At 39.7% G+C, this 26,560-nt stretch overlaps 1 protein-coding gene across 2 annotated transcripts in view; it reads right to left on the reverse strand.

Moving 5' to 3' along the window:
• Positions 1 to 26,560, reverse strand: part of gstcd (glutathione S-transferase, C-terminal domain containing) — a 142,313-nt gene that overhangs the window by 101,465 nt on the left and 14,288 nt on the right. For both annotated transcript variants that reach the window (XR_009647068.1, XM_060851361.1), the window contains exons 4-5: positions 21,649 to 21,903; positions 13,422 to 13,515 (exon numbers count right to left, since the gene is read on the reverse strand). Coding sequence is in view for 1 of the 2 variants with exons in the window: in XM_060851361.1 (XP_060707344.1) it covers positions 13,422 to 13,515; positions 21,649 to 21,903 (349 nt within the window). In the remaining variant the exon portion in view is untranslated. The remainder of the gene's footprint in view (positions 1 to 13,421; positions 13,516 to 21,648; positions 21,904 to 26,560) is intronic.

Genomic DNA, 26,560 nt, shown 5'->3' on the forward strand with positions numbered 1-26,560 from the left:
TGATTAGCTATCTTTAATGTGGAGTTATGAGTGCAAATGTTTATTTTTATAAAATGAAGTTGAAGGGATTTGAATTGATTGAATGGGGTTATATTAATGAGGGTGTTTTTCTTCAATGTAGTAAAGTTGACGAAGTCTGATGGGTGCGAGTTTGTGGATTGAGGCAAGTTGGCCTTAGATTGGCATGGGGCTACAAAAGCAATGGGAGTGTCATTGATTACCATGCATTCATAATAAGTTGGAATGGAGGGCGTAAGGAACAATGGGACTGTGTGGAAGGGCAGAGAAGGACACAAGTGGACATAGGAGATGTGTGAGGGACATGGGTTTGGATGAGTTAGAGGCGGGGAGGGAGGGGTTACCATGGAGAGTTTGAGAGAGGTCAAGATTTGAAACCCTTAATGGGAATTGTTGGAAATTTTGTCAACTGTAATCACAACTTGGGAATGAAAATTCAGCTTTTTGCGTGCCAAATCAACAAAATTATCTAACTGTCAAATTTAATATTAATCTCTCATTAATAGGTCAGTTTTGGGTAGATTCATTGAACAATATCAAATTGAAGAAAAGTAGTACAAGGAATCTAGAGAAAATAGGTTTATGTTTTAGCTCTACATCTGCTCCACAGAGTGTAAAAAAAAATTGGTTAGGATGCACTGGAAAACTGTATCTAATACTGGGGCAAAAGACCTTAAGAAAATTGTCAAGGGAGGGTATAAATGAGATGTCCTTCTATTGATACTAAGATGGGGAACTTCGGTTATATGAATTAGGCAGGAAATAGTTGAAGTGAGACTGAACAGAGCTGTTCAAAATTATGAGCGGTTTGAATAGATTTCTTTCCCACAAGTTAGTAAGTCAGTCACTTGATAATTGGCAAGTTATTTATATGGGCAAAGAACTTTACTCGCAGAATATATATCAAATAATCAGTTCTGAAAGTGAAACATTTCAAAAATAGATGATGGTCAACATGGATAGAGTTAAATTGCTAAAATAATTGTCCAAGACATGTATACAATACACATTGATATCCACATTCCTTTTGAAATATTGTTTATATTTTCAGTACCAAACATGCATAGCATATTTAGAAATGCAACTCTCGGGTTCCAAGATGGCGGAGACCCAGCAAGTCTGAGTCTATAATGCTCCTCCCAAGACTTGGGCAAAGTGGGTCACCCGCCCCCAACCACACTCACCAAATCATTTAAAGTAGTTTTTACTTAATGTAATTAGTTGCTTAGTACTGAACTTAAACAAGTTAATCTCCAGTAAAAATGAGTGAAGGGAAGGGAGCCAGCAGGAACCCCTCCCCCACCCTCTCCAGCTGCAGCAGAGGCGTCCACAGCCGCCCCGGGGGACGTACCTACGGTGGCGAGCTTCGTGGAAATAATCTCTAAACTCGATGCGAAGATCGAAGCCTTCATTGAAGAGTCCAGGAGCCGATGGGACTCACTCTTGGCCACGCTGCAAAAGCATGACCGAGACATCAAGGAAATTGAGCGCCGAGTCAGAGGGGCGGAGCTAAAGGGCGCGACCTCCGAGGCTGCTGCAGAATCGGCCATGGATCGGGTCCGGACACTCGAACAGCGAGTCCAGACCTTAGAGAATCACAATGACGACCTCAAGAATCGAGGTTGCCTTACCGAACGGGAAGAGGAAGGCCAGCTTACAGTGTTCCTTGAACAGTGGCTTCCACAGCTGTTAAATCTGGAGGCTGGATCAGGCCAGGTAAGGGTGGAATGGTCCTACCGGGTTGCAATACGCGGGCCCGGCTCGAACCAACGCCCCCACCTGGTCCTGTTCTAGCTGCAGAGCTACAAGGAGAGGCAGATGCTCTTAGAAGCTTCCAGAAATCTTGGGAAAAATCCCCAAACCATGATTTATAAACGATCCAAGATTATGTTATTCCAGGACTTTTCCCCACCTCTGGTCCGAAAGCGTTTGATGAAGCGAAGAAGTGTTTAAGGGATTTAAATATTCAGTACCCAGCGACGCTACGCTTTAACCATGAAGGGTCCGTGTATAACTTCAGATAGCCGGAAAAGGCCAAGGAATTTTTGAACTCTCTTAGATAAATTTTAAGAGTTAATTGATGTTGTTTTGCTTTCCCCCCACTCGAGTTTACATCCCCCCCTTTATTTTTATATTAATCCCTTTTTTAACCTTACTGTTTAATTTTATCTTGGGGGTGTGGGGAAAGGGATTTATTTATTTGTTCTCTACTTAACAATTTTCTCCCCCCTTTTTTAAAATTTTATACATATATGTAGGCCGAGGGGTCTAGTTAATGTTGGTGGGGGGAGGTCGTTACCTTATCCTATTTTATCTCTGTCTTTAGGAGTGGGGTTGTTTTCCCCTGTTATTTTGTATTATTATATTTAATTATTACTTGTTGAGGCTATAATTTTATAGTTATATATGTTTATATATGGTATTAACATTACCAAATATATCCAGGTGTTGGTGTGGTTGGGGGGTGGGAAGATAGGGTGCTGACTGTTAACTCTAGCTCTGTAGTATATTTGAATTTTCTTCATCCTATCGACGAGCGCCTGGGTCAAGGGTGGGGCACTGGTTGGGAGAGAATACGATGGACTTTTGGAAAGGAAGTGATACCCTCTGGGAACAAGAGGGAAAATCTCCATTTAAATACATTTTATATTTTTTAAATTTAGAAACAGTTTTTTATTATATTGATGTGAGTGTATTAAAGAGCCTTTATTTTTGTGAATTTTAAATGCTCTATTCTCGGGATGCTCTGGATAAGGTTTCCCCTCCAGAGGGGTCTCGGATTTGCCTGGACAATTATGGTTGATCAGTTGGTTAAGTGGTGCACCTGGAATGTCAAGTGGAGTAATTCACCAGTCAAAAGGAAGAAAGTATTATCAAACCTCAAAAAAGAAATGCAACTCTCACTTGTGTCACCTAAGACAAATATCTGCACAAGTCAAGAGAAATCCAGACTGTTCTTCTACTTCTAATATCACCTTTGCTCAGCAACAGCAATCTCTGGCCTAGATATTCATCCTTGGGCCAATTATTGATGTCATAAACCCAGCATCTGCCTGACATTGCTAGCCTACGCAATTAGTGGGGTAGTGGACAGGCTGGAGTTCAGGACCATGGTTGTTGCAATAGGCCTGATTTGAGAAGAGGTGGAAAGATGCCAAACAGAGCAGATTAGAAGGTCTGCCTCAGTGTCTGGTCATCACAATTCTGAAAATGATTACTAAGCACCCTAGCTCTCACCTGTCACTCTATACCCCTCCATTGCCATATAGCTCATACCTCCTCATATATCCCATGACATCTAAGACAATAAACCCTATTTTCTAAAAATCTTTCATAAAACTGGTAATCAAACACAGATATATTTGAATGTTACTTTTAAAAATAATAATAAATTTAAGTGCTTATAAAACTGTCAAAATAAAAAAGGCCATTCAAAACTTGAAGATATTTAACCCTATTAATCACTCATAAAACTGTCATAGAGATATACAGCATGGAAACAGACCCTTCAGACCCATGCCAATCAGATACCCAACCCAATCTAGTCACACGTGTCAGCACCCAGTCCATATCCCTCCAAACCCTTCCTATTCATATACCCATCCAGGTGCCTTTTCAAATGTTGCAATTGTACCAGCCTCCACCACTTCCTCTGGCAGTCCATTCCATACATGTACCACCCTCTACGTGAAAAAGTTGCTCCTTAGGTTCTTTTATATCTTTCCCTTCTCACCTTAAACCTATGCCCTCTGTTCTGGATTCCCCCACCCCAGGGAAAAGACCTTGTCTATATTTCCCATCCATGCCCCTCATAATTTTGTAAACCTCTAGAAGGTCACCCCTCAGCCTCCGATGCTCCAGGGAAAACAGCCCCAAGTATTCAACCTCTGCCTATACCTCAAATCCTCCAACCCTGGCAACATCCTTACAAATCTTTTCTGAACCCTTTCAAGTTTCACACCATCCTTCTGATAGGAATTGTACGCAATATTCCAAAAGTGGCCTAACCAATGTCCTGTACAGCCGCAACATGACCTCCCAACTCTTGTACTCAATACTCTGTCCAATAAAGGAAAGCATACCTAACGCCTTTTTCACTATCCAATCTACCTGTGACTCCACTTTCAAGGAGCTATGAACCTGCACTCCCAGGTCTCTTTGTTTAGCAACACTCCCTAGGACCTTACCATTAAGTGTATAAGTCCTGCTAAGATTTGCTTTCCCAAAATGCAGCACCTTGCATTTTTCTAAATTAAACCCCATCTGCTACTCCTCAGCCCATTGGCCCATCTGATCAAGATCCTGTTGTAATCTGAGGTAACCTTCTTCACTGTCTACTATACCTCCAATTCTGGAGTCATCTGCAAGCTTACTAACTATACCTCTTAAGCTCACATCCAAATCATTTATATAAATGACGAAAAGTAGTGAACCCAGTACCAATCCTTGTGGCATTCCACTGGTCACAGACCTCCAGTCTGAAAAACAACCATCCACCACCACCCTCTGTCTTCTACATTCAGGCCGATCAAAACAAACACATTGCATGATGTCAGTTAGCTCAGTTGGCTGTATGGTTAGTTCATGATACAAAAGTAACTGGCTGAGTTCAATGTGAAAGCTCTACTTTCTCAAACTGCACCTCATCTGAGGTCTGCTGTAACTCCAGTTAAGCTCACCCCACCTCTACCTCTTCCTATGAGAGAGCAGCTTATGGTCTAGGAATATCGTGACTTGCTTGACAGTTATATAATCTAGCTTATTGAGCCAAATCCATTAGTGGAACAACCGAGTATTCATAATGGAATTCCAAGCACACTGTGTAAACAAAATCCCCACAAGTGAATTAATTAAAATTTTTGAAGCAGTCACACAAATAGTTCTGCTATAAGGCTGAATGAATAATTAGATAGTCAAACAAACAAAAAATTAAATCACAGGGTATACGTTACACAATCTCAAGACAGCTAAATGCAGAAGAATACTTTATCGACTGAACATTTCCTCAGTGATGGTGAACCTAATGGTCACTTTCAATTTCTAAACAAAGACCTATTGTATTGACTTACTAAAAACAAAATACTACATTACTTTAGGTCATGTGATGGCAGGAACACTTTTGAATTACCTGTCAAAAAGTTTCCAACACCAAACTAGGTGTTCCCATGATTCTCAATTCCTCTGACATGTTGTGAACTTTGCTACCTATGAAAATAGGCTCAACTCTGTGGAAATAGCAGTGGGTACAAAATATCCACCCACATAATGAAATAGACAAAGGTAGGATTGCTGTGATGGGCTCACAGTCTGCATGCTTATCCTAGGCCCATAAAAAGCTCACATAATGGAAATCCTGAATCAGGTCTCATTACAATTTTAAAATCTTACCCACCTCCATTCTGACACAAAAGGAGGAATGAAAATACTGGCTTCTCTGAGTTTGAAGGTAATTGCATTCATTCAATTCTATTCTAAGATTAAAATACTATTCACAATTCAAACTAAGGAATTGCTGTAACGCTAGAAGTGCCAGTTTTTAAACCTAGGCTCAGTCTGTCTTTCTAGATTGGTGTAAAAGATCTCTTGGCACTATTTGAAAAGCACACCAGTATTTATCCCTTAGCAAACATCGAAAACACAGTTTAACTTGGCATTTACCTTATAAGCTAATTGTGAGATTTTGCTGTGCATCTCACACCAGAAAGAGTGAACGTAAAATGCTTCTGTATATCCTAATAATGTGCTATAAAAATATTTTCCTATTACATCTCGTTGAAACAGCTCAGAACTTTTTTGACTGCAAATATGATTTCAAAACACAATTTGTTTTATGTAATTCAACTGCTTTTCACACAAGGAAACTTTAAGACATGAAGTAACACACAGAACATGGTGAATTTAGTTTGAGTATTTGTGACAGGGCAAAACCAGAGAAACAGATGTCAAGACTTAATGTAGCAGATGTAAAGCTTAAAACGCCAGGCATTGCATTTTTTATTATGCCCCAAATAGCTGCATTATGTATCTCCTGAGTTGGTGGGTGGGAGAGATTCATTCTTCAGCTCTTACGATTTATCACTTAGTTAAATTTCGAGGGTGCAAATGTGTGGCTGGTCAAAGCACAGCAGGCCAGGCAGCATCTCAGGAATAGAGAATTCGACGTTTCGAGCATAAGCCCTTCTTTATGCTCGAAACGTCGAATTCTCTATTCCTGAGATGCTGCCTGGCCTGCTGTGCTTTGACCAGCAACACATTTGCAGCTGTGATCTCCAGCATCTGCAGACCTCATTTTTTACTCGTAAATTTCGAGGGTGTTCACATTCTGGATGCGTGCCTGGGAGTATGTGGTTCCTACATCATTTTCAGAACAAATAGTCACATTGTACCACTTTCACCTGTATGGATAACGGAAGCAAATAGAGAATGTAACAACAATAAACATTAAATCTCACTAACTCAGAATCAGATTAAAAACAGCTACTGTAGGATTACAACATGGTTGCTTTGCCATGTCTGAACTGGATCCAGGATCATTCAGTGTAAACTGTATGGTTGTGAAAACACAAAAAGAATACATAATGCATGCGTGTTTATATTGATAGTTTGGAGATGCCAGTGTTGGACTGGGGTGTACAAAGTTAAAAATCACACAACACCAGGTTATAGTCCAACAGGTTTAATTGGAAGCACATTAGCTTTCCTGGAAAGCTAGTGTACTTCCAATTAAACCTGTTGGACTCTAACCAGATGTTGTGTGATTTTCAATATTGATAGTTAGTTAGGACAAGTTCAGACTTAGCTGTGTTGATCCCCTCAAGTGAAATCTTGCGCACCAATATTCTTACGTAGATTTGCATATAAAAAGGTTGCTTGCCAAATGGCAGGGATTGCTACCATAGAATACACTGTATTTTCCAGCAAAATCATTGTTTTCAAGAAAGTTAAGGCAAGAGAATGCAAAGACGCAAGAGTAATACTGGAAAAAACAAGGTAAAAAGTACATAATAACACAAATATATTGTATTTACCATACTTACTTAAAGTGACTTTAAAATTTTACATTTGTCTTCCTCTTTAAAAGGGTAAAGGCAATGCCTCATGCATGAACCACCAAAGTTAGAGTTGTAAAGATATGCTGACTAATCACTGTTAAGCTATATCTGTGTTAGTAACATTACATGTAAAACTACATCACTAACCTGTCAACTTCTACTCCAATGATAATAAAGATTAAAAACAATATGCTGCCAACAAAAAGGAAAATGTTCCCAGCTATCTTGACTTAAAATATCATTGGCAACAAATACATATGTAACGGATGAACCTACTGATTGTACCTGCTAGCACTGGAAGCAGAAACTAAATGTATATATTGAAATAAAAACAGGTGATTTTGGACTTAAAGACATAGTTACATTGTTTAGCTGTTATAGAATTCCTACAGTGTGGAATCAGGTCCTTCGGTCCAACATGTCCGCATGACCCTCCAAAGAGTAACCCACCCAGATCCATTCCTATATTTACCCCTGACTAATGGCCAATTCATCTGACCTGCACATCTTTGGACTGTGGGAGGAAACCCATGCAGACACGGGGAGAATGTGCAAACTCCACACAAACTCCAAACTCCGACAGTCGACCGAGGCTGAAATCGAACCCAGATCCCTGGCACTATGAGGCAAAAAAGCTAACCACTGAGTTACCGTGCTGCACCCCGCATCCCCCCCCCCCCACCCCCCCTCCCCCCACCACCCCCCAAATTGGCCATGCTAAAGTGCCCATTGTGTTCAGAAATGTGTAGGTTAGGTGCATTAATTAGGAGTAAATATCGGATAATAAGCTGGCGAATTATTTAATAGGAAAAAAGCTAATTTAAAATGCTAAAAGTAATTTAAAAATCCAGCTCAGATAGTGAAGCATTTGCTTTGTTTAACTACTTAAAAATGTCTGTTCACTGATACAATTTGTACATTAAGCACTGCAATCATGTACACAAAAATGCTAGCATCAGCACACAACTAAATGAAGGAATGCAGAACAAATATTAATCTTTCATCTGAGCTCAAAGCCTAAAAGCTCCATTCAAAATACTCCCAGACATCTGAGACATCATCTTGCATCAATTTATTTAAATTTAGTGACAAAAAATTGCATCCATCATTAACCTTAACATAACTTTAGTACAACAATAATACATTCAGGAATGAAACTCCAGACTGATGGCCCTACACAAAGCTGGGTGCAAGCTACCATAGATTGAATTTGTATTCTAGAGCTGAACTATCACCTTTGAAAATGTTTTTTTCTTTGACTTCAGACAAGTCAAAAGCAAATGCCACATTATGAAGTATTACACAGCTGCTGACTTTATAAATACTTTAATAGAACCCTTGATGGGGTTAACTGTGAAATAAAGGCTTACTGTACTTATGCAAATAGATTTAACAGCTCTTTCATCAATCTGCCGTCCATGAATTACGAGTTCTTAATAACACAGAGAATTAATTTGGAGTCCAGTTCCCCACTGAATGCTCTGTTTATCTACTATTGCGATATTTAGGACATCATACAAAGGATTAACGCCACAGCTACAAATGGTCAGACCAACAGGAAACGGCAGGTCATTGATATACTTCTGTTCTATATTTGTAACTCAATCAATGCATTTTACAAGTGAATGTGAAGTTTGACCTGTGAGAGCAGCGCAACAGGTTTATTGGATTCTTGCTTAAAACGCCACAAGCACTCTGCAGATCACTGACATTTAACAAATGAATATCAGGCCAAAAGGTGAAAACATACTTGAGAGTGGTGTGCAACTACATGACTTCAAGAGAGTGAAGCATTAAGACGTCCTTAGGAGTGGGGACTTGGCAAGGCGATTCTTTTTCTTTAGATGTCTGTGAATCTTAAACATTTCAGCCTGCCCTGAATAACTACTACAGTAAAATCAGGAAGTTTACAGAAATAATGAGCACGTATAGACACAGATTTCAAAATACATTTTAAAACTGTTCAAAAAAGGATCTTCATAGAAGCATGGAATCCCAGAATTTGGAAGCAGCCCATCAAGTCCACATCGTCCGTCCAAACAGCATCCCACACAGACCCAACCCCCTATCCTATCCCTATAACCTTGCATTTCCCATGGCTAATCCACACAGCCTGTATATCCCTGGACACTATGCGCAATTTAGCATGGCCAATCGACCTAACCGGCACATCTTTGGACTGCGGGAGGAATCTGGAACACTCTGAGGAAACCCATACAGCCCCGGGAAGAATGTGCAAACCCCACACAGACAGTCACCAGAGTGGAATCAAACCCAGGACCCCGGTGTTGTGAGGCAGCAGAGCTAAATACTTTGCTTAGTTGAAAATAACTATTCAGACTTGCTTATCTCTTCCATATAAGAACGCACTTAAAATATTCTTTGTATAAAATAATTATTTGTTCTCAACTACTGAATCAATAGTACTTTCTTCTTATTTTCATTTTGAATACCCTTGGACTTACTGGAGTAGAGAGGAAGAAAGTTGTCAGGAGGTCCCTGACGATACTGAAAGCTCATAGACCTTGCAAATAATGTTTGTTACTGTGGCAAAGCAAAGCATATGCATCCTGCATTTATTTTTTACGGTATGTAAGTGCTGACTCCTGTTTTTAAAAACCACATTTTTAAATTAATTCCTGGGGTGTGGCAAGGATGGTTGCCCATCACCAACTACCAGTTCACAGCATTGAATGGTTTGTTTAAGAAGGCAATTAAGCCCCGGGTTTGTCGGGGTGGTGTATGTCAACTATCGAACACAGTCCTTTAGACTTTTACATATATTGTGCACCAGAAAACGGACAACTTTTACAAGACATGGCAGTCCTTTTTGAATTACTTAGAAGAAGATCTGTCAGCCACTTTGATTAGGACTTTTGTCTCGCCATGATGCTTTGGTCTGATAGGCCTAGGGCCATGAGGGGAAGAATTTCAAACAAATGTGGGTTTAATAACTCAAAAGTGGAGAGCTATGGTCTTGTTGCACTGAGCGGTGTTATTTATTTATTGATTGATTCATTAAGTGTAGTTTTGATTTATTTGGTAGAGTAGTATAGTGGTTGGGTTACTGTTGTTTTTGATGTTATGATGCTATATTTTCATTTTCTGTAACTTTCTAATTTTGTAAAGAAAGATTTTTCAATAAAAACATTTTTTTTTACAAAATGGCAATTAAAACCGAAATAGACTACATTAGGAAAGCACTGCAGGTTTCCTTCCTTAAAAGGAATATAAGGGAACATGCTGGATTTTAAGACAACCCAATGGCTTTGTGGTAGGTTTTACTTGTATCAGCTTTTTGCTTCCAGATTTTAGAATAAAAATGTATTTAAGTTCTCAAACTGCTCTGGTGAGCTTTGAACATAAACATGTAGATTATTAATCTAACCAGCAGAGTGACAAGTCTAGAAACAGAAAGATTATGGGGTGGACTTTAATATTCAAGGTAGAAATCACAAGTTGAATAATTTCCCAAAATTACAATCCCATTTCTGGAGCTTAGTGCCAACCTACACTACTTATACCTTTCCATGCTAGAGAAATATATCATGCAGCATTACATTATGACACAAGAAGTGACGCAACAGCTTTTGAACTCTGACTCCAGGGATCCTCCATAGTTCACAATCACATTGAGGTGCCATGACCGTGCCTCCTAACAAAATGCGCATAACTCCATGGAAACAGCAGGGTGGAGGGGAGATTCTAGAGTCCTCACCTCTGCAAAAAGAGTACACCTTTTTCCTTTATTCTTTCACGTAATGTGATGTTGCTGCCTTGGGCAGCATTTGTTGCCCATCGCTGATTTCCCTTGAATCGAGTGGCTGTATTTGGCTATTTCAGAGGACAGTGAAGAGTCAAGCGGAGTGCTATGGGACTTCAGTAATATGGAGACTACAGCAGATAAGGATGACAGCAGTTTAAGAAGGCAGCTTACTAGCAGCTGCTCAACGGCACCCAGAGGTGGGCAATAAATACTGGCCAGCTAGCAATGATCACATCCCACTTGTAAATTACAACAAAAGTCTGCAAGCCAATGACACAGGATAGAGCAACAGATCTAAACAGTTGGGTGGGACAGATGTTACCGTGTTTGGTCTGATTAGTTGGGTTTTCTGCTGCCAGTTTTGTTCAGGGAGCCTAAAGCTTGCCTGCAATTTGGATGTGCTCAGCCTCTAATTGCCTCAATACCATATAGCATTTTTAAAGACAGGGCAAATGATGGTGAAGATTATGTCTTTCAGACGTCTCCTCCTGCTCATCAATTGCTTCTCCCTGTGTCTTTTATGGCTATCACGGTGCAACCTAAACCAATAATCACTGAATTGATATACAGGAACATCCTTCTTCTCTGTACCCTGCCATTTCCCATCCTGTCACCTCCAGTTCCAGACCCTGTTGCCACACATAGTGTGGAATCAGAAAGTGTTAGGTAGCAGATGAGATCAAATTTTAAGGTAAGGAGTTTTTTTTCCCCAGATGAGATCAGTGCCTGCAGCAAGTACAGCAGGTTACATGTGTCCAAGCACAAAGCATGAGCATTTCTTAGTGGAATCTAACTATAGCAGTTAAATAGCTGGAAAGGTCAATGGGTCAAAGACCCACCGTTCATGAACTATTCCTCAGGGTGTACACTGACTGAGCTATTTGGCAATCATAGGAGTATAAATCAGAAAAGTCTCCAAATATGAAATACAAGCAAACTATTTAACCTCTTATCAGACTAAAAGAAAACAGGCTGAGTGAACTGCACAACATAAATTAACATTCCCAGTTTGATTTTATTCCTGTGGGAATGGAATGACACGGTGTTTAAAAATGATGACTGGACACCTCCCACTAAACCTCCAATTCGTTTACACCTGCTAGCATTTTAACTGCTGGGTTTTCAATAATATAAAGTCCACAAATCACAGCAAAATGGGGTGGGGGGTGGGATTTGGTTCATATTTAAAAGTTAGGGTTTTGTGAAATCATTCAAAAGTAAAATTTCTCTTTGTGAAAAAAGTTGGATGGGGGTGGCTGGGTAGAAAATCCATTTTTTTTAATCCCCACAACGAACCACCAAAACGCAGGGAACCACAGCAATGCAATTGCACTAGAGGCATGTTAATTCCCAAAAAATACATTTATCATGACAGGGAGATTCAACAGCTATGAATACTCTTGAACATTATATTAAAAAACGTTTTTTTTAAACCAAACTGTTAGACATGTATGGCACACTCGGATCTTTTGGCCCAGAGATAGCATACTATTACAAGACCCCTGGAACCCCTGGACATCGTATACGTTAATTGCACAACTTAAGGTTAAGTGTCTACAGATGGAAGGGCATGTTTCAGATAAACACCTGTGCACAAAGATTTGTACCTCTTAAAGGCCTGAATCATTTGATCATTCGTTTGTTTGATTTGGTTCTCAAAAAAAAGAGTGCAGAGAAATATTTATTAGTATTGATGCATTAAATAACATTGTAGAGTTAGGAGTAAATACTTGTACTTGTGAATAAAACCAAGTTAGGACTGACTTTCTCATCCTGTCCTTTATATACTGGTTGCAAGAAATTTACCCGTGTACTACTCGAACCTATAATACGTCTACATTTTACTAACAATTAACATCATCAGAGCAGAGGTATATAAAAAACATAGAAAGATACAGGCTATGTACTAAATTTACATCACATTATAAAGTTAATATAATGTAAATGAAATCTGCTGCAATTATTATCGAAGCTTTGTTTTAAAAAAAAATTATTCCCACCAATTCTTACAACTTTTGAGAAAGAAGCTATGCAAACTGCCAGAATAACTCCATCATGTTTATCTAAATAGCTATCTGCGTTAAAGGCACAATAAGAAGTTTGCATAGATTATAAAATGTATCAAAAGGAGCTAGACCTGTTTGGATGCTCAGTCCTTCAAACAATGAAGAACGGCCCTAAGAGACTGGGCCAGACATGGAAAATATACAGTAGTGCAACAGAAAGAGAGCATTTGAATCTGGATTGACAAAAAAAAACAATTCAATACTGCATCTGCACAGGTTCCAGAGGGCAGACAATGGATTTTTGAGCAGATCAAAAAAAAGCACTGTTTTAAAAAATATTGGTAATCATGTTTCAAAGTCAATGGAGACGTAATAAAATAAGAAATACCTCACCTCAATGGTTGGTAACAGAGCAACTCTGACATAAAAGATCTGACTTTTTGAAGAGATCAGCAATAGCGACAGAGGTCAATGATAGCACAACATGACCTGGACACCAGAAGGGATCATGGAACAACAAGGTTATGTTGGGGGCAAACACTGCCAAAGCAAAAAGAGAAGTACAAAGAATATTCTTGCCTTCTATGGGATTGACAGCTACTGGAAGGTTTCCCCAATCCAGGCTCCACGATGGATACGGATGTGATGTGAAATGTGCTGAAATTCCATTCTCCTATTTGTAGACAGGAGACATTTTTTAGTTATTTCATAATACATCACTATTCAACATTAAGTTGCAGTAGTCTTTGCAAGGTACTAAAGAGTCATAGAGATGTACAACACAGAAACAGACCCTTCGGTCCAACTTGTCCATGCTGACCCAATCTAGTCCCACCTGCCAGCACCCAGCCCATTTGAAATAGGAAAGGTGGGACTAGATTCTTCCTATTCATACAATCATCCAGAGGCCTCTTAAATGTTGCAAGTGTACCAGCCTCCACCACTTCGTCTGGCAGCTCGTTCCATACACATACCACCCTCTGCATGAAAAAGTTGCCCCTTAGGTCTCTTTTATATCTTTTCCTTCTCACCCTAAACCTATGCCCTCTAGTTCTGGACTCCTCATTCGAGGGAAAAGACTTTGTCTATATTTTCTATCCATGCCTCTCATGATTTTATAAATCTCTATATAATGTCACCTCTCAGCCTCTGACGCTCCAGGGAAAACAGCCCCAGCCAATTCAACCTCTCCCTATAGCTCAAATCTCCAACCGTGGCAATATCCTTGTAAATTTTTTCTGAACCTTTTCAAGTTTCACAACATCTTTCCAATAGGAAGGAGACCAGAATTGCACATAATATTCCAATCGTGGCCTAACCAATGTCCTGTACAGCCATACCTCCCAACTCCTGTACTCAATACTCTGACCAATAAAGGAAAATATACCAAATGCCATCTTCACTGTCCTATCAACCTGTGACTCCACCTTCAAGAAACTATGAACCTGCACTCCAAGGTCTCTTTGTTCAGCAACACTTCCTATCACCTTACCATTAAGTGTATGAGTCCTGCTAGGATTTGCTTTCCCAAAATGCAGCACCTTTCATTTGTCTAAATTAAACTTCATCTCCCACTTCTCAAACCATTGGCCCCATCGGATCAAGATCCTGTTGTAATCTGAGGTAACCTTATTCGCTGTCCACGACACTTCCAACTTTGGTGTCATCTGCAAACTTACTAACTGTACCTCTTAAAGCTCACATCCAAATCATTTATATGAATGATGAAAAGTAGTAGACCCAACACAGATCCTTGTTGGACCTTGTGGCACTCCACTGGTCACAGGTCTCCAGTTTGAAAAACAACCCTTTACCACCACCCTCTGTCTTCTATCTTTGAGCCAGTTCTGTATCCAAATGGCTTGTTCTCCCTGTATTCGATTAGATATAACCTTGCTAACCAGTCTCCCATGGGGAATCTTGTCAAATGCCTTACAGAAGTCCATACAAATCACGTCTCCCGCTCTGCCCTCATTAATCCTCTTTGTCACTTCTTCAAAAAAATTCAATCAAGTTTGTGAGACATGATTTCTCACAACAAAGCCATGTTGACTATCCCTAATCAGTCCTTGCCTTTGCAAATACATGTACATCCTGTCCCTCAGATTCCTTCCAGTAACGTGCCCACCACCGATGTCAGGCTCACTGGTCTATAGTTCCCTGGCTCTCCTTACCACCCTTCTTAAATAGTGACACCATGTTAGCCAATCTCCAGTCTTCCAGCACCTCACTGTGACTATTGATGATACAAATACATCAGCAAGAGGCCCAGCAATCACTTCCCTAGCTTCCCACAGAGTTCTAGGGTACATCTGATTAGGTCCTGGGGATTTATCCATTTTAATCCGTTTCAAGACATCCAGCACTTCCTGGACATTTTTCAAGTTACCACCATCTATTTCCCTACATTCTATATCTTCCAGGTCCTTTTCCACAGTAAACACGGATGCAAAAAAAACTCATTTAGTATCTCCCCCATCTCCTGTGGCTCCACACAAAGGCCACCTTGCTGATCTTTGAGGGGCGCTATCTCTCCCTAGTTATCCTTTTGTCCTTAATGTATTTGTAATTACCCTTTGAATTTTCCTTAATTCTATTTGCCAAAGCTATCTCATGCCCCCTTTTTGCCCTCCTGATTTCCCTCTTCAGTACACTCCTACTGCCTTTATACTCTTCTACAGATTCACCCGATCGATCCTATCTATACCTAACGTATGCTTCCTCCTTTTTCTTAACCAAATCATACTACTTCTACAGGAAAATTAGATCGATATTTGAAGACAAAGTTTTTTTGGAATTACGCTAATATGTGACCAACATAGATATAGAACATAGTACAGGTTCTCTGGCCTTCAATGTTGTGCCAATCTTTTATCCTACTCTCAGCTCAAACTAACCTACATTCCCTTGAGAATGGATTGAATTATAGTTATAACGGTCTATTCTGCTGTGGAAGGAAGTGAGGACTGCAGATGTTGGAGATCAGAGTCAAAAAGTGTGGTGCTGAGGAAGTTCAAGCAGTATCTAAGGAGCAGGGGAGTCGATGCCTCAAGCATAAGCTTTTCATCAGTTTTTGTTCATTTTCTGCTGTGGAACTCTGTGGCTCTAATTACTGCAACTGGAAATTGGTTGAAACTTAGTCAATGGATGTGGTTATTGGAAACCCAGAATCAATAATGAGAATTCTGAAAGCAAGCTATCAATGGCCTGACTGTATGGCATATCAAGGACATGAGGTTCATCTTAATAGGGCATGTTCCTGCACCTCAAAGAAAGAAATATAATTTATATATAGCGCCTTCATGATCTCAGGGAGTCTCAGACAATGGAGTACATTAGATTAGATTCCCTACAGTGTGGAAACAGGCCCTTCGGCCCAACAAGTCCACACCGATCCTCCGAAGAGCAACCCAACCAGACACATTACCCTACATTTACCCCTAATACTATGGGCAATTTAGCTTGGCCAATTCACCTAACCTGCACACCTTTGGACTATGGGAGGAAACCGGAACACCCGGAGGAAACCCACACAGACACAGGGAGAATGTGCACAATTGCCTGAGGCAGGAGTTGAACCTGGGTGCCTGGCGCTGTGTGGCAGCAGTGCTAACCACTGAGCCACCCTACATCATACAAGTAACTAAAATAGATAGATTCTTGATTAGAAAAGGGAGAAGATCATCAGGAATTTTCAGAAATGTGGAGTTGAGGCTAAAATCAGATGAGCCACGATCTTATTAAATGCGGAGCAGGCTCAAAGGGAGATGTGCACAACTTTTATCACTTTTTTGTAAGGAAACAAGCATCAGCAAGATAAAGACTGATAATGCTGATGTTGGTTGAGGGATAAATGCTAGGCCAGAACATCAACGGGACCTTTTACATGCAATTATCAGAAACAATTTCAAAGAACAAGGTACATTAAGAGTTTATGTTTAAGCATGTGCTTCTGAACTACTAGTTTTCACTTATGCATCAACAAAACATTTGTATTGCTGTATTATGTGTTTTGTTGTATTCCTGTATCAGTAATGATGGAGAATTAGTTTAACAACTTTTCAAGAGATTTCTGACAAAGCAACACTCCCTCAGTATCATGACATGTCAGACCAGGTTTGGTGCTCAAGTCCTGCACTAGGGATTGAATCCATGGCTATGACACTCATGACAACATAGCTAATTCTGACAATCAGAAACTTACTACAGTTTCGGCTTTCCTTCCTTCCATCATTCGTTTGTTCCTTCCTCCCGTCTTTCCTTCCTTCTTTCCTTTTGACCATCATTTCTTCCTTTCTTCTTTCCTTCCAGCTTCCCTTTTTTGCATCTTTCCTTTCTTCCTTCATTCATTCCTTCCTGCATTCCTTCCTTCCTCCCTTCCTTCCCTTTTTCCTTCCTACCTTCCTTCCTTCCTTCTTTCATTTCTTCCTTCATTCCTTTATCTCTTCATACCTTCCTTCCTTCTTTCATTTCTTCCTTCATTCCTTTATCTCCTCATACCTTCCTTCCTTCTTTCCTCCCTTCCATCCATCCTTCCTTCCTGCATTCATTCCTTCCATCCATCCTTCCTTCATCCCTTCCTTCCTTCATTCCTTCCTTCCGTCTTTCCTTTCTTTGTTCATTCCTTCCTTCATGGCTTCCTTCCTTTCTTCATCGTTACTTTTCTTCTTTCCTTTCTTTTTTCTTACCGTCCTTCATTTGTGCCTTCCTTCCATCGTTCCTTCCTCCCTTCAGTTCTTCCTTCCCCACTTCCTTGCTTCCGTCCTTCATTAATTCATTCCTTCTTTCCTTCCTTCCTTCATTCATTACTACTTTCATTCCTTCCTTCCTTCCTGTTTTTCCTTCCATCCATTCTTCCTTAGTTCCTTCCTTCCTTCTTTACTTCCTTACTCACTTCATTCAGAATCTAACTTTAAAAACTACAGGTGAATATAAATAACTTCAGCACGAGTTGTCATGAAAAGACAGAACGATAGGATTGGGTAAATGAAATTCAAAGTTATGAAATTGTTAGGGATATTGCTGCAGAAATTATTGAATTAAGTTGTTCATTATTCCATTATTTGCTTGATTAGCACCCTGCGTCCAACCTTCAACAATCACTCACTTCACCACCAGTGCACAGTGGCAGCAATCTGTATCACCTAGAAAATGCATTGTTGAAACCTGTCAAGACTCCACGAAACAGCATCTTCCAAACTTGCAAACTCAACACCTGGAAGAAAAAGGGCAGCAGATACATGGGAACACCACATCCTGAAAGTTCCCCTCCAAGCCACACACCACCTGACTCTGAATTAACTATACCACTATTCCTTCACTACAGTTGGTCAAAGTCCTGGAACTCCCACGCTATCTGGGCTCTGGTTGTCCCTATATCCCAAGAACTGCAACAATTCAAGAAGGCAGCTCACCATCACCTTCTCGGGAGCAATCAGGGATGAGCAATAAATATTGGTCAGCAACCACCACATCCCATAAAGCTCTAAGGAGAGGCTGAATAGGCTGTGGCTGTTTTCCCTGCAGAGTCAGAGACTAAGGGGTGACCTTATACAGGTTTATAAAATCATGAGGGGCATGGAAAGGGCAAATAGACAAGGGTGGGGGGCATCCAGAATGAGAGGGTGAAAGGAGAAAGACTTAAAAGGGATCTAAGGGGCAACGTTTTCATGCAGAGCATGGTATGTGTATAGAATGAACTGCCAGAGGAGTGGCGGAGGCTGGTACAATTAAATCATTTAAAAGGCATCTGGATGGGTATATGAATAGGAAGGGTTTAGAGGGATATGGGCAAATGGGACTAGATTAATTTAGGATATCTGGTCAGCATGGAGGAGTTGGACCGAATGGTCTGTTTTCATGCTGTATATCTCTATGACTTTATGACTCTAATATAAAGAAAATAGCACTTAGCTTGAAGTGCATGATAATTGCTTTATCAGCAGTTAACGACTTAAACTGGAAAATATTCAGTATAATTCAGTTCCTCTTTCAAGCGCTTGGGATGTTTACAAATTCTTAAGAGTATAGTAATTAGCTTGGGAAAACTGGAAAACAATGATATGAAGAGTTGACATTCTACTTCCAGTAACATCAAAATATAAATTATCCACTGACAGGTGGAGCATATTTGAAAATGTTTAAAAAATACACATGCATCAACAAAACATTGCTGTATCATAAGTAAAAACTAGCAGTTCAGAAGCACATGCTTAAACATAAACTTGTTATTTGCCTTGCTCTTTGTATTTGTTTCTGATAATTACCACTGATAAACATCCTTAGAATTATTGTGCATTTTAATCTTTGAGGCTATATATCTTCTGACATTTATGACACACTCAGAATTCCAGACATTCTCAGGTCTTCATTAAAATGGTAATGAAAATCTACCAATTTGAGAGACTTTGATCAAATTTATTAGATATTCTAGATTTCGGGGAAAAAATGTCAACTTTATTCAAATTATATGACATATTTCCTTCAGTTGTGCTAATTTAAATATGCGCATCCTCTTTTTAAGTATCTTGTTTCTTCCTGAACCAGCTGAAACTGTGCATTTTGATATATACATTTGGAGACAAAATTTGATAGTGTCTTGCCCTGCAACTTCAGACAAGAGTTTTCCATCTACATCTCCATTGCATCCATAACATTCCCTAGTTTAATCACGGAGTCTGTTTCTATTGAGTTTCTCTTTATTCATTCTCAGCAACACAGAATCTAATACACTCTTCCACATCACCCTCTCCTCAAACTCACTCTTTCTCAGGAACCTAAAACTGAATCACCATTCTTCTCTTCATTTTCTATCCAAACATCTAAAAGCTTTTAAAACCTAAGTTTTGTGCAAGCCAAATACAAATTAACTATTGATGTAACTGTGTTTTCCACCCACAAATTAATCTCTACGTGGTTCCACCCTTGGCTCCCAGCTGCTAAACTTTCATAAGCTGCTTTTGAACATCATCCAATTTTCAAGGTCAGTTTTGATGGGTATAACAATGTCATCCTGCTCTATTTCTCCACCCAAGTAGAATTAATACAACAGTAAATGCAGCACATTGACTGCAAATTAAGGGGTGGTAAGCATAGGACAGATGTTAGGGGTAGATTCTTTACTCAGCGAGTCGTGAGTTCATGGAATGCCCTGCCAGTAGCAGTGGTGGACTCTCCCTCTTTATGGGCATTTAACCGGGTATTGGATAGGCATATGGAGGATAGTGGGCTAGTGTAGGTTAGGTGGGCTTGGATCGGCGCAACATCAAGGGCCAAAGAGCCTGTACTGCGCTGTATTTTTCTATGATATAAGTCCTAAACCAGTTGGTTACTGCATAGGCTGACCTTGCAGACTCAACACACTAAATGAAGCACTCATCAGTGCACTTTATACTTCAGTGTGATGTAGACATTGCTGGCAGGGTTAGTATTTGTTGCCCTTCCTTAATTTCCTTTAAACACAATTACTTACTCAATCACTGCAAAGAGCAGCTAACAACTAACCACAATGCTGTGGGTTTGCAGTCAGACAGTTTTACGAAAACGCCAAGGCGATTTCATGGTCACCATTACTGGCTTTCTATTCTAAATTTATTGATTGAACTTAAATTCCATCAATAGGATCATTGTAGGATTTGCACTAGTGTCCCCAGATCATTCACTTGCCCCTCTGGATTATTAGTCTAGTGATATTATCACCACATCACTTCCCCCAAGGTTAACAATTGTCCAGGTGACATGAACCTCTTGATAAATTGAATATTTCCTGCAATAAACAGAGACAAAACTATCATCGTTGGCTCTGGTCCAACATGCCAACTGTTTTTGCTGCATCACCTTGCCCAGGCACCTAATAGGGTTTTACGTGGCAACCAATCGCAAAACTGAGCCGTTTATCAAAGTGCGAGCACTGAGCTTATGAAAGGTAAAGTTGTCATAGACCCAGAGGACCGTAGAGATGCCCTCTCATCAGAGAGAGCTGACTGGTGATGGTTGAACCTGAGGTTCACCATGCCTCAGGCAAGGGGAAGAGGTTGAGAAAGCGAGACCTACATGGTAACCTCAGCTGGTGCAGCAATTGAACCTAGAGAACTTCCCACTCTATCCCCCACTGCTACTGAATTCCTCATCTAAACTCCTCCTCACTTCCTTCCATACCTGAATTCTTACCTCCATACATCAGCTTTGCCTGAATTCAGCTTATTCAAAGCCCTATAGATCCTACATCCATGTCTGTACTAAGTATTTCAGAAAGGCAGTAAAAATCTCAAACTCCTTTACAAAAGCCTCCAGAGTCTCACTTCTCTTTATCTTGGCAATACACTCCTACCAGATGTTCCAACCTGTAACCTCTAACTCTGGTCCATGATCTGTTCTGCTACACCATTCTTCCATCAGAACTTCAACAAATTTGTTTGCTCTTTAGAAATATATTCCAAAACCATCTCACTCCCTTTTGCCTTTTAATAACCCACCTCTATGTATATACCAATCCTGAAGAAAACACTCTTGTGTGCTGCAATTATAAAACATTTCAATCGCAAACAGAAAATACTGCAGATTTAATCATTCAAGAATAGCATTTCTGACTGGAGTCTCAAATCCTTCCAATATTCCATGTTGCCTGCAATGTCAGTCAGTCAAAGGTTACTGGCGAACAACTAGAGTTCAGTTGACAGGCAATTATAAGAAGAATATTTTCACACAGGGCAAGTTTACAAGGTAATAAATATTGTAGTGTTTTGTGTCTCTATAATGTGAAATATGACATCAAGGAAATGTTAATATCATAAAAATATTAAGTTACTTCTAGCTTGTTCATGGTGGGCCTTGGGCCACCTCGGAAGTGGAAGTCTGTGGTTTCATCCTTGTCGTTCTTAGGTTCACAAGAGCTCGAAACTGCCACAGCAGGGGAAGGCGAAGGAGCAGAGAGGTTGAGAAGATGAATGTCACAGCTTGCAGCCGCCTTTTTCACTCCAAATACTTCCTGAACACGTTGGTACCAGCGTGCCAGTAAGGGCAAAGATTTCAGTGTCTCGTCTCGACAATCCCCAAGAGAAACCTGATTAGAAAAGAATTTGGAACAAAAAATGTGACTTTAGCCATAAATCAAAACATCCCCTGAAATATACCGTGTGACATTTTTCTTTGTAGTCATGCATGCAGTGATGGTGCCACACTGGAGACCTGCATTCCTCAGCAGCTGTGATATGAACAACCTATGTACTGCAATTGCAGAGATAGTCAGGTCCTATTTCCAACACCTTTGGATTAACACAGAGTGGCATGCAATTGTTAAAGTGTGAAATCTAAAACCAAGGCAAAAGCCCTTCACATTACTGACCCTGAAAAATTTTACCACCAAGCCAAATTTTAAACTCGTTTCCTCTTTGATCAAAAGTGAGACGCTTGTTAAACACAAAATAGGTAACAAAATCTTCCACCAGACACAACATTCATCCAATGTGGCCAGAGAAAGATACATCCAAACTACTCACTGATAAGACAGTTACTGTCCAACATCTCACACCCACACTGTGCAAACTCCACACATTCTCCCTGTGTCTGCGTGGGTTTCTTCCGGATGCTCCAGTTTCATCCCACAATCCAAAGATGTGCAGGTTAGGTGAATCTTTCACGCCTAATTGCCCATAGTGTTAGGTGCATTAGTCACAGGGAAATGGGTCTGGGTGGGTTACTCTTTGGAGGGTCAGTGTGGACTGGTTGGGCCAAAGGGGCTGTTTCCATACTGTAGGGAATCTAATCTAAGTTACATGATGGCATCTTGTTTAACATTTCAGCTCTCAAACCCTCAAAATGTTGTTTCTTCCATAACTGATTTGTTGCAATTATTAAATATCAAAGAGCAAAATAAATAGTAAACTAAAGCTTTGATAGACTGACTCCCTGCCCTCTGGTAGCAGATCATTACCAGATTCAACTATTTTTTAAGCTGCTGTCCCTTTTGCATCTGTCAATAAGCTTACAAACGTTAGCCCAGGAACAATGGAAAGTGTGAAATCAATATTTGATTTAAAGGGGAAAAAAAAAGGAAAACAAAATTACACAATCTCAAAGCTCATAATGTCATTCCAGTTCTCTTGTCCTTGAATCAGGACGTAGCAGTTTCAAACTCTATTCAAAAATATTGTTCAAGCTGAACTACAGAACCACACTGAAGGGTGTTACACTGCTAATAGCTTGTTAGAGTTTGCACTGTATGATTTGGCTGCCCTATTTTAGGCCAATGGTGACACTTTAAAAGTACTCAATAAGATTACAGTGCTTTGGAAGAGCTAACAATTATGAAGATGCTACATAAATGCAAGATCTTCTTCACAATAGTAATGTCTATATTAGAACAATCTACACCAGATCTTGCTTCAACATAGAAGCCAATTTATATGGAATAAGGTTCTAGAACCCATAATGAGGTGATAACCAAATCACCTGTATTTCATAGTGTTAAAGGATAAATATAACACCAGGAACACTTCAGATGTACTTTAGTTGTAAAATGTTCTTTTATAAATCCAAGCTCTCTCTTCTTCTGTCCAACAAATGGCATATAATCATGTCTGCTTACATAAACTCTTGAAAAGTATTAGCTCCCATTTATGTAGCATTTTTAAAGTAATTAAACTAAATCTGACAATGAGCCACATAACAGGATACTAGGTTAGATAACTAAAAGTTTCAACATTGATTTTAAGGAACATCTTAAGGGTAGAAAGAAAGGTAGGGAGGTGATGAAAGCAGGTGCAGAGCTTAGGGCCTGGGCAGCTGGAAGTGGTAAAGGGAATAAAATTAGATATCTTATGAGGCCAGAGACAGCAGATTGAAACAATTTACAGAGACAGGGATGGGAAAAACCATGGAGGCATTCAAAAACAAAAGCATGCATTTTAAAATTGAAACGTTGCTTGACGAAGATCTATGTAGGTCAGCAAAGACTTGGTGAAAGATCAGACTGAGGCAGCAGAGTTCAGAATGGCCTCAAGCGTTGGAGAGTAGACCCCGTTGTTCCAATCTGTTGATACGATAAAGTCTATGTTTACCAAAGATATGGACAAGAGTTTCAGCAGCAGATCAGCTGAGGTAAGTGCTGAGCTGAAAAATGTGTTGCTGGAAAAGCGCAGGAGAATCGACGTTTCGGGCATGAGCCCTTCTTCAGGAATGCTCATGCCCGAAACGTCGATTCTCCTGCTCTTTGGATGCTGCCTGACCTGCTGCGCTTTTCCAGCAACACATTTTTCAACTCTGATCTCCATCATCTGCAGTCCTCACTTTCTCCTAGAGGTAAGGGCTGAGTCAGGCAATGTTACAGGAATGAACGGTTTAAGGATGATGTCAATGTCTACAAGTAGTCTACCTTAAGACTACATCCAATACCAAGCATCGGATAGTTGCTAAGGAAAGAGACAGTTGGTGGCAAGGGAAAAGAGCTTGGATTAGGAAACAAAATCAATGGTTTATGTTTTATAGCTAAATACAGTTAACAAAGAAGAAAAACTGAATAACTTCACTTGCACGTTGTAACTGAATAGTCTAGGGCATGGATATGACTTTACAGCCTATGCCTTCCAGTGTATTAAAGCACTTAAAACATTTCTACCTGTGACATGCAACTGTCTCACTGTCTACTAGAAAATCTGCTATATGACTTCTAAGCTTAACACCAGGTGAAAAAACCTCATATCAGTTTTGAAGGAATGAATTTAAGAATCACAAGAATAATGCACCACTCTTAGCAGATTGTGAAAATCCTCAGAGACTAATATATTCTGTTTCCACAGCACAGAAATATGGTTAGTATGAGAGCAACCCAAGAGAGATACATCAAATCCATGGCAGGTGCAGTAAATAGTCTCCTAATACACAGTAAGTTTCCCTAAAAGGATCATCTAATTATTCTACACATTCCTTTTTTAGTTTCCAGTATTTGTTAGTATGACAGCTGCAATTTCTCAACTAGTCCTCAAACCACAACCAAAGGCCATGTAGCCACAAAAATGTCTTTTTATACATTTACAAAAGATTTGGTCTTTAAGGAACAGCTAACCTTTTGATTTTACATCACATTACTTTAATCTACATTAGTTAACCTTTCTGTATGCAATTTACTGCACTGTAGTTAGCTTTGCAAGCCATACTCAGAATGTTTAAACAGAAACACCAGGATATAAACATTCAGCTAGTTCAGAATCCACAATAAGCTATAACAAAAAGGATGGCTAACTTTACAGGATAAGATGAGGTCAACTCATTTATTGGGCATGCACACCGCAATGCAGGTTCTGTCCTCTACTGCCTTGTCATCTAGAGTACAACAAGTCCACAGCCTATCAGTGTACCGAATCTATTAAAAAACATTGTGTGGAACAGATTTGGAGGAGACTATCCTAATCAACGTACACTGGTTCTAAGAAATGAGAGGACAGGCTTCAAATGGGCTCAAAGCGCAGTGACTTAAATTGAACTTTAAAATATTTATATTGTTTCCACTAAAAGGACTAAAGTGAGAATCAGCAAACTTCAAGCTCAACAATTTGAACAGAGATAATCTACATTTTTTGTAGCTCCTTCAGTACGAGCTCATACAAAATATTTTTTCATGTATTGTCTGTTTAGTTAATACCCAACTTAATAAAGGACTGGACTTCTATATGTGTACACAAAAATATTTATTCATCAACCTGATAGAAAGGACAAAAACTAGGTGTCAACAAACAGGAATGTTTGTTACTGTACAGCTGCTATAATTTACAAATCTTTGCGTGAGCTAAGTTTCTCAATGAGAATCACATCATCATTACATGTGTTTTGTTTTCCATATGTGGGCATAATAAAAACACTTGCATTTATCTAGTTCCTTTCACAACTTCAGTAATCCCTCAGCATGATACAGCCAATTAAGTGCTTTGAAGCACAGTCACTATTGTAGGAAACATGGCAGACAATTTGCACATAGCAAGCTCCCACAAAAAGATAATAATCGGATAACAAACAGAGAATGCTGGAGAAACTCAGCAGGTCTGGCAGCATCTGTGGAAAATAAAAAGAGAGGAGACTGAATTAACATTTTGGAGTTTGGTATGACTTCTTCAGAACTGAGTCAGACAGAAAAATTGAGCTGCAATTGACATTCTTATTACAATAATACAAATCTTCCACTTGGTGACATCACAATATTCTGTACTTTCTAATAAGTCATAAAATAAAGTGCGTGACAACCACCTCTGAGTTGGTTTATCAGGGAACTATGGGAGTCAGAGTGAAAAAGGAGCATGCAACTGAAAAACTGCTGAGTTTGTAAATTAAAAATTAAAAATCTTCAAACTAAACATTTATACCATTTCCAGTTTTACACTGCCAACTTTCTAAAGGGATGTGACAGTGATGCTTCAATGGCCACACCAACGTACAGAATAAGTTCAATTAAACACGAGCTACCTTCACAGGATCTATGCATCCACCTGACCACAGCAATTAGGCCCTCAAGTTTATTGTTTCATTCAAAAGTAGAAGTGCCAGTCTACCTCAGAGATGGTCAGCTGAGATTCTATGATCAAATTTCAGGAATTTTACATGGTTCGTTCATAGAATTTAGACTTTGCTGGCAAGGCCACATTTGTTGTTCATTACTATTTGCCCTTGAGAAGTAGAAGTGTGATCTGCCCTCTTGAATCATTTCAGTCTGCGTGGTGTAGGTTACACCT

This window comes from Hemiscyllium ocellatum, chromosome 36 (genome assembly GCF_020745735.1).
Source record: "Hemiscyllium ocellatum isolate sHemOce1 chromosome 36, sHemOce1.pat.X.cur, whole genome shotgun sequence".
In the NCBI taxonomy this organism is placed as follows: domain Eukaryota; kingdom Metazoa; phylum Chordata; class Chondrichthyes; order Orectolobiformes; family Hemiscylliidae; genus Hemiscyllium; species Hemiscyllium ocellatum.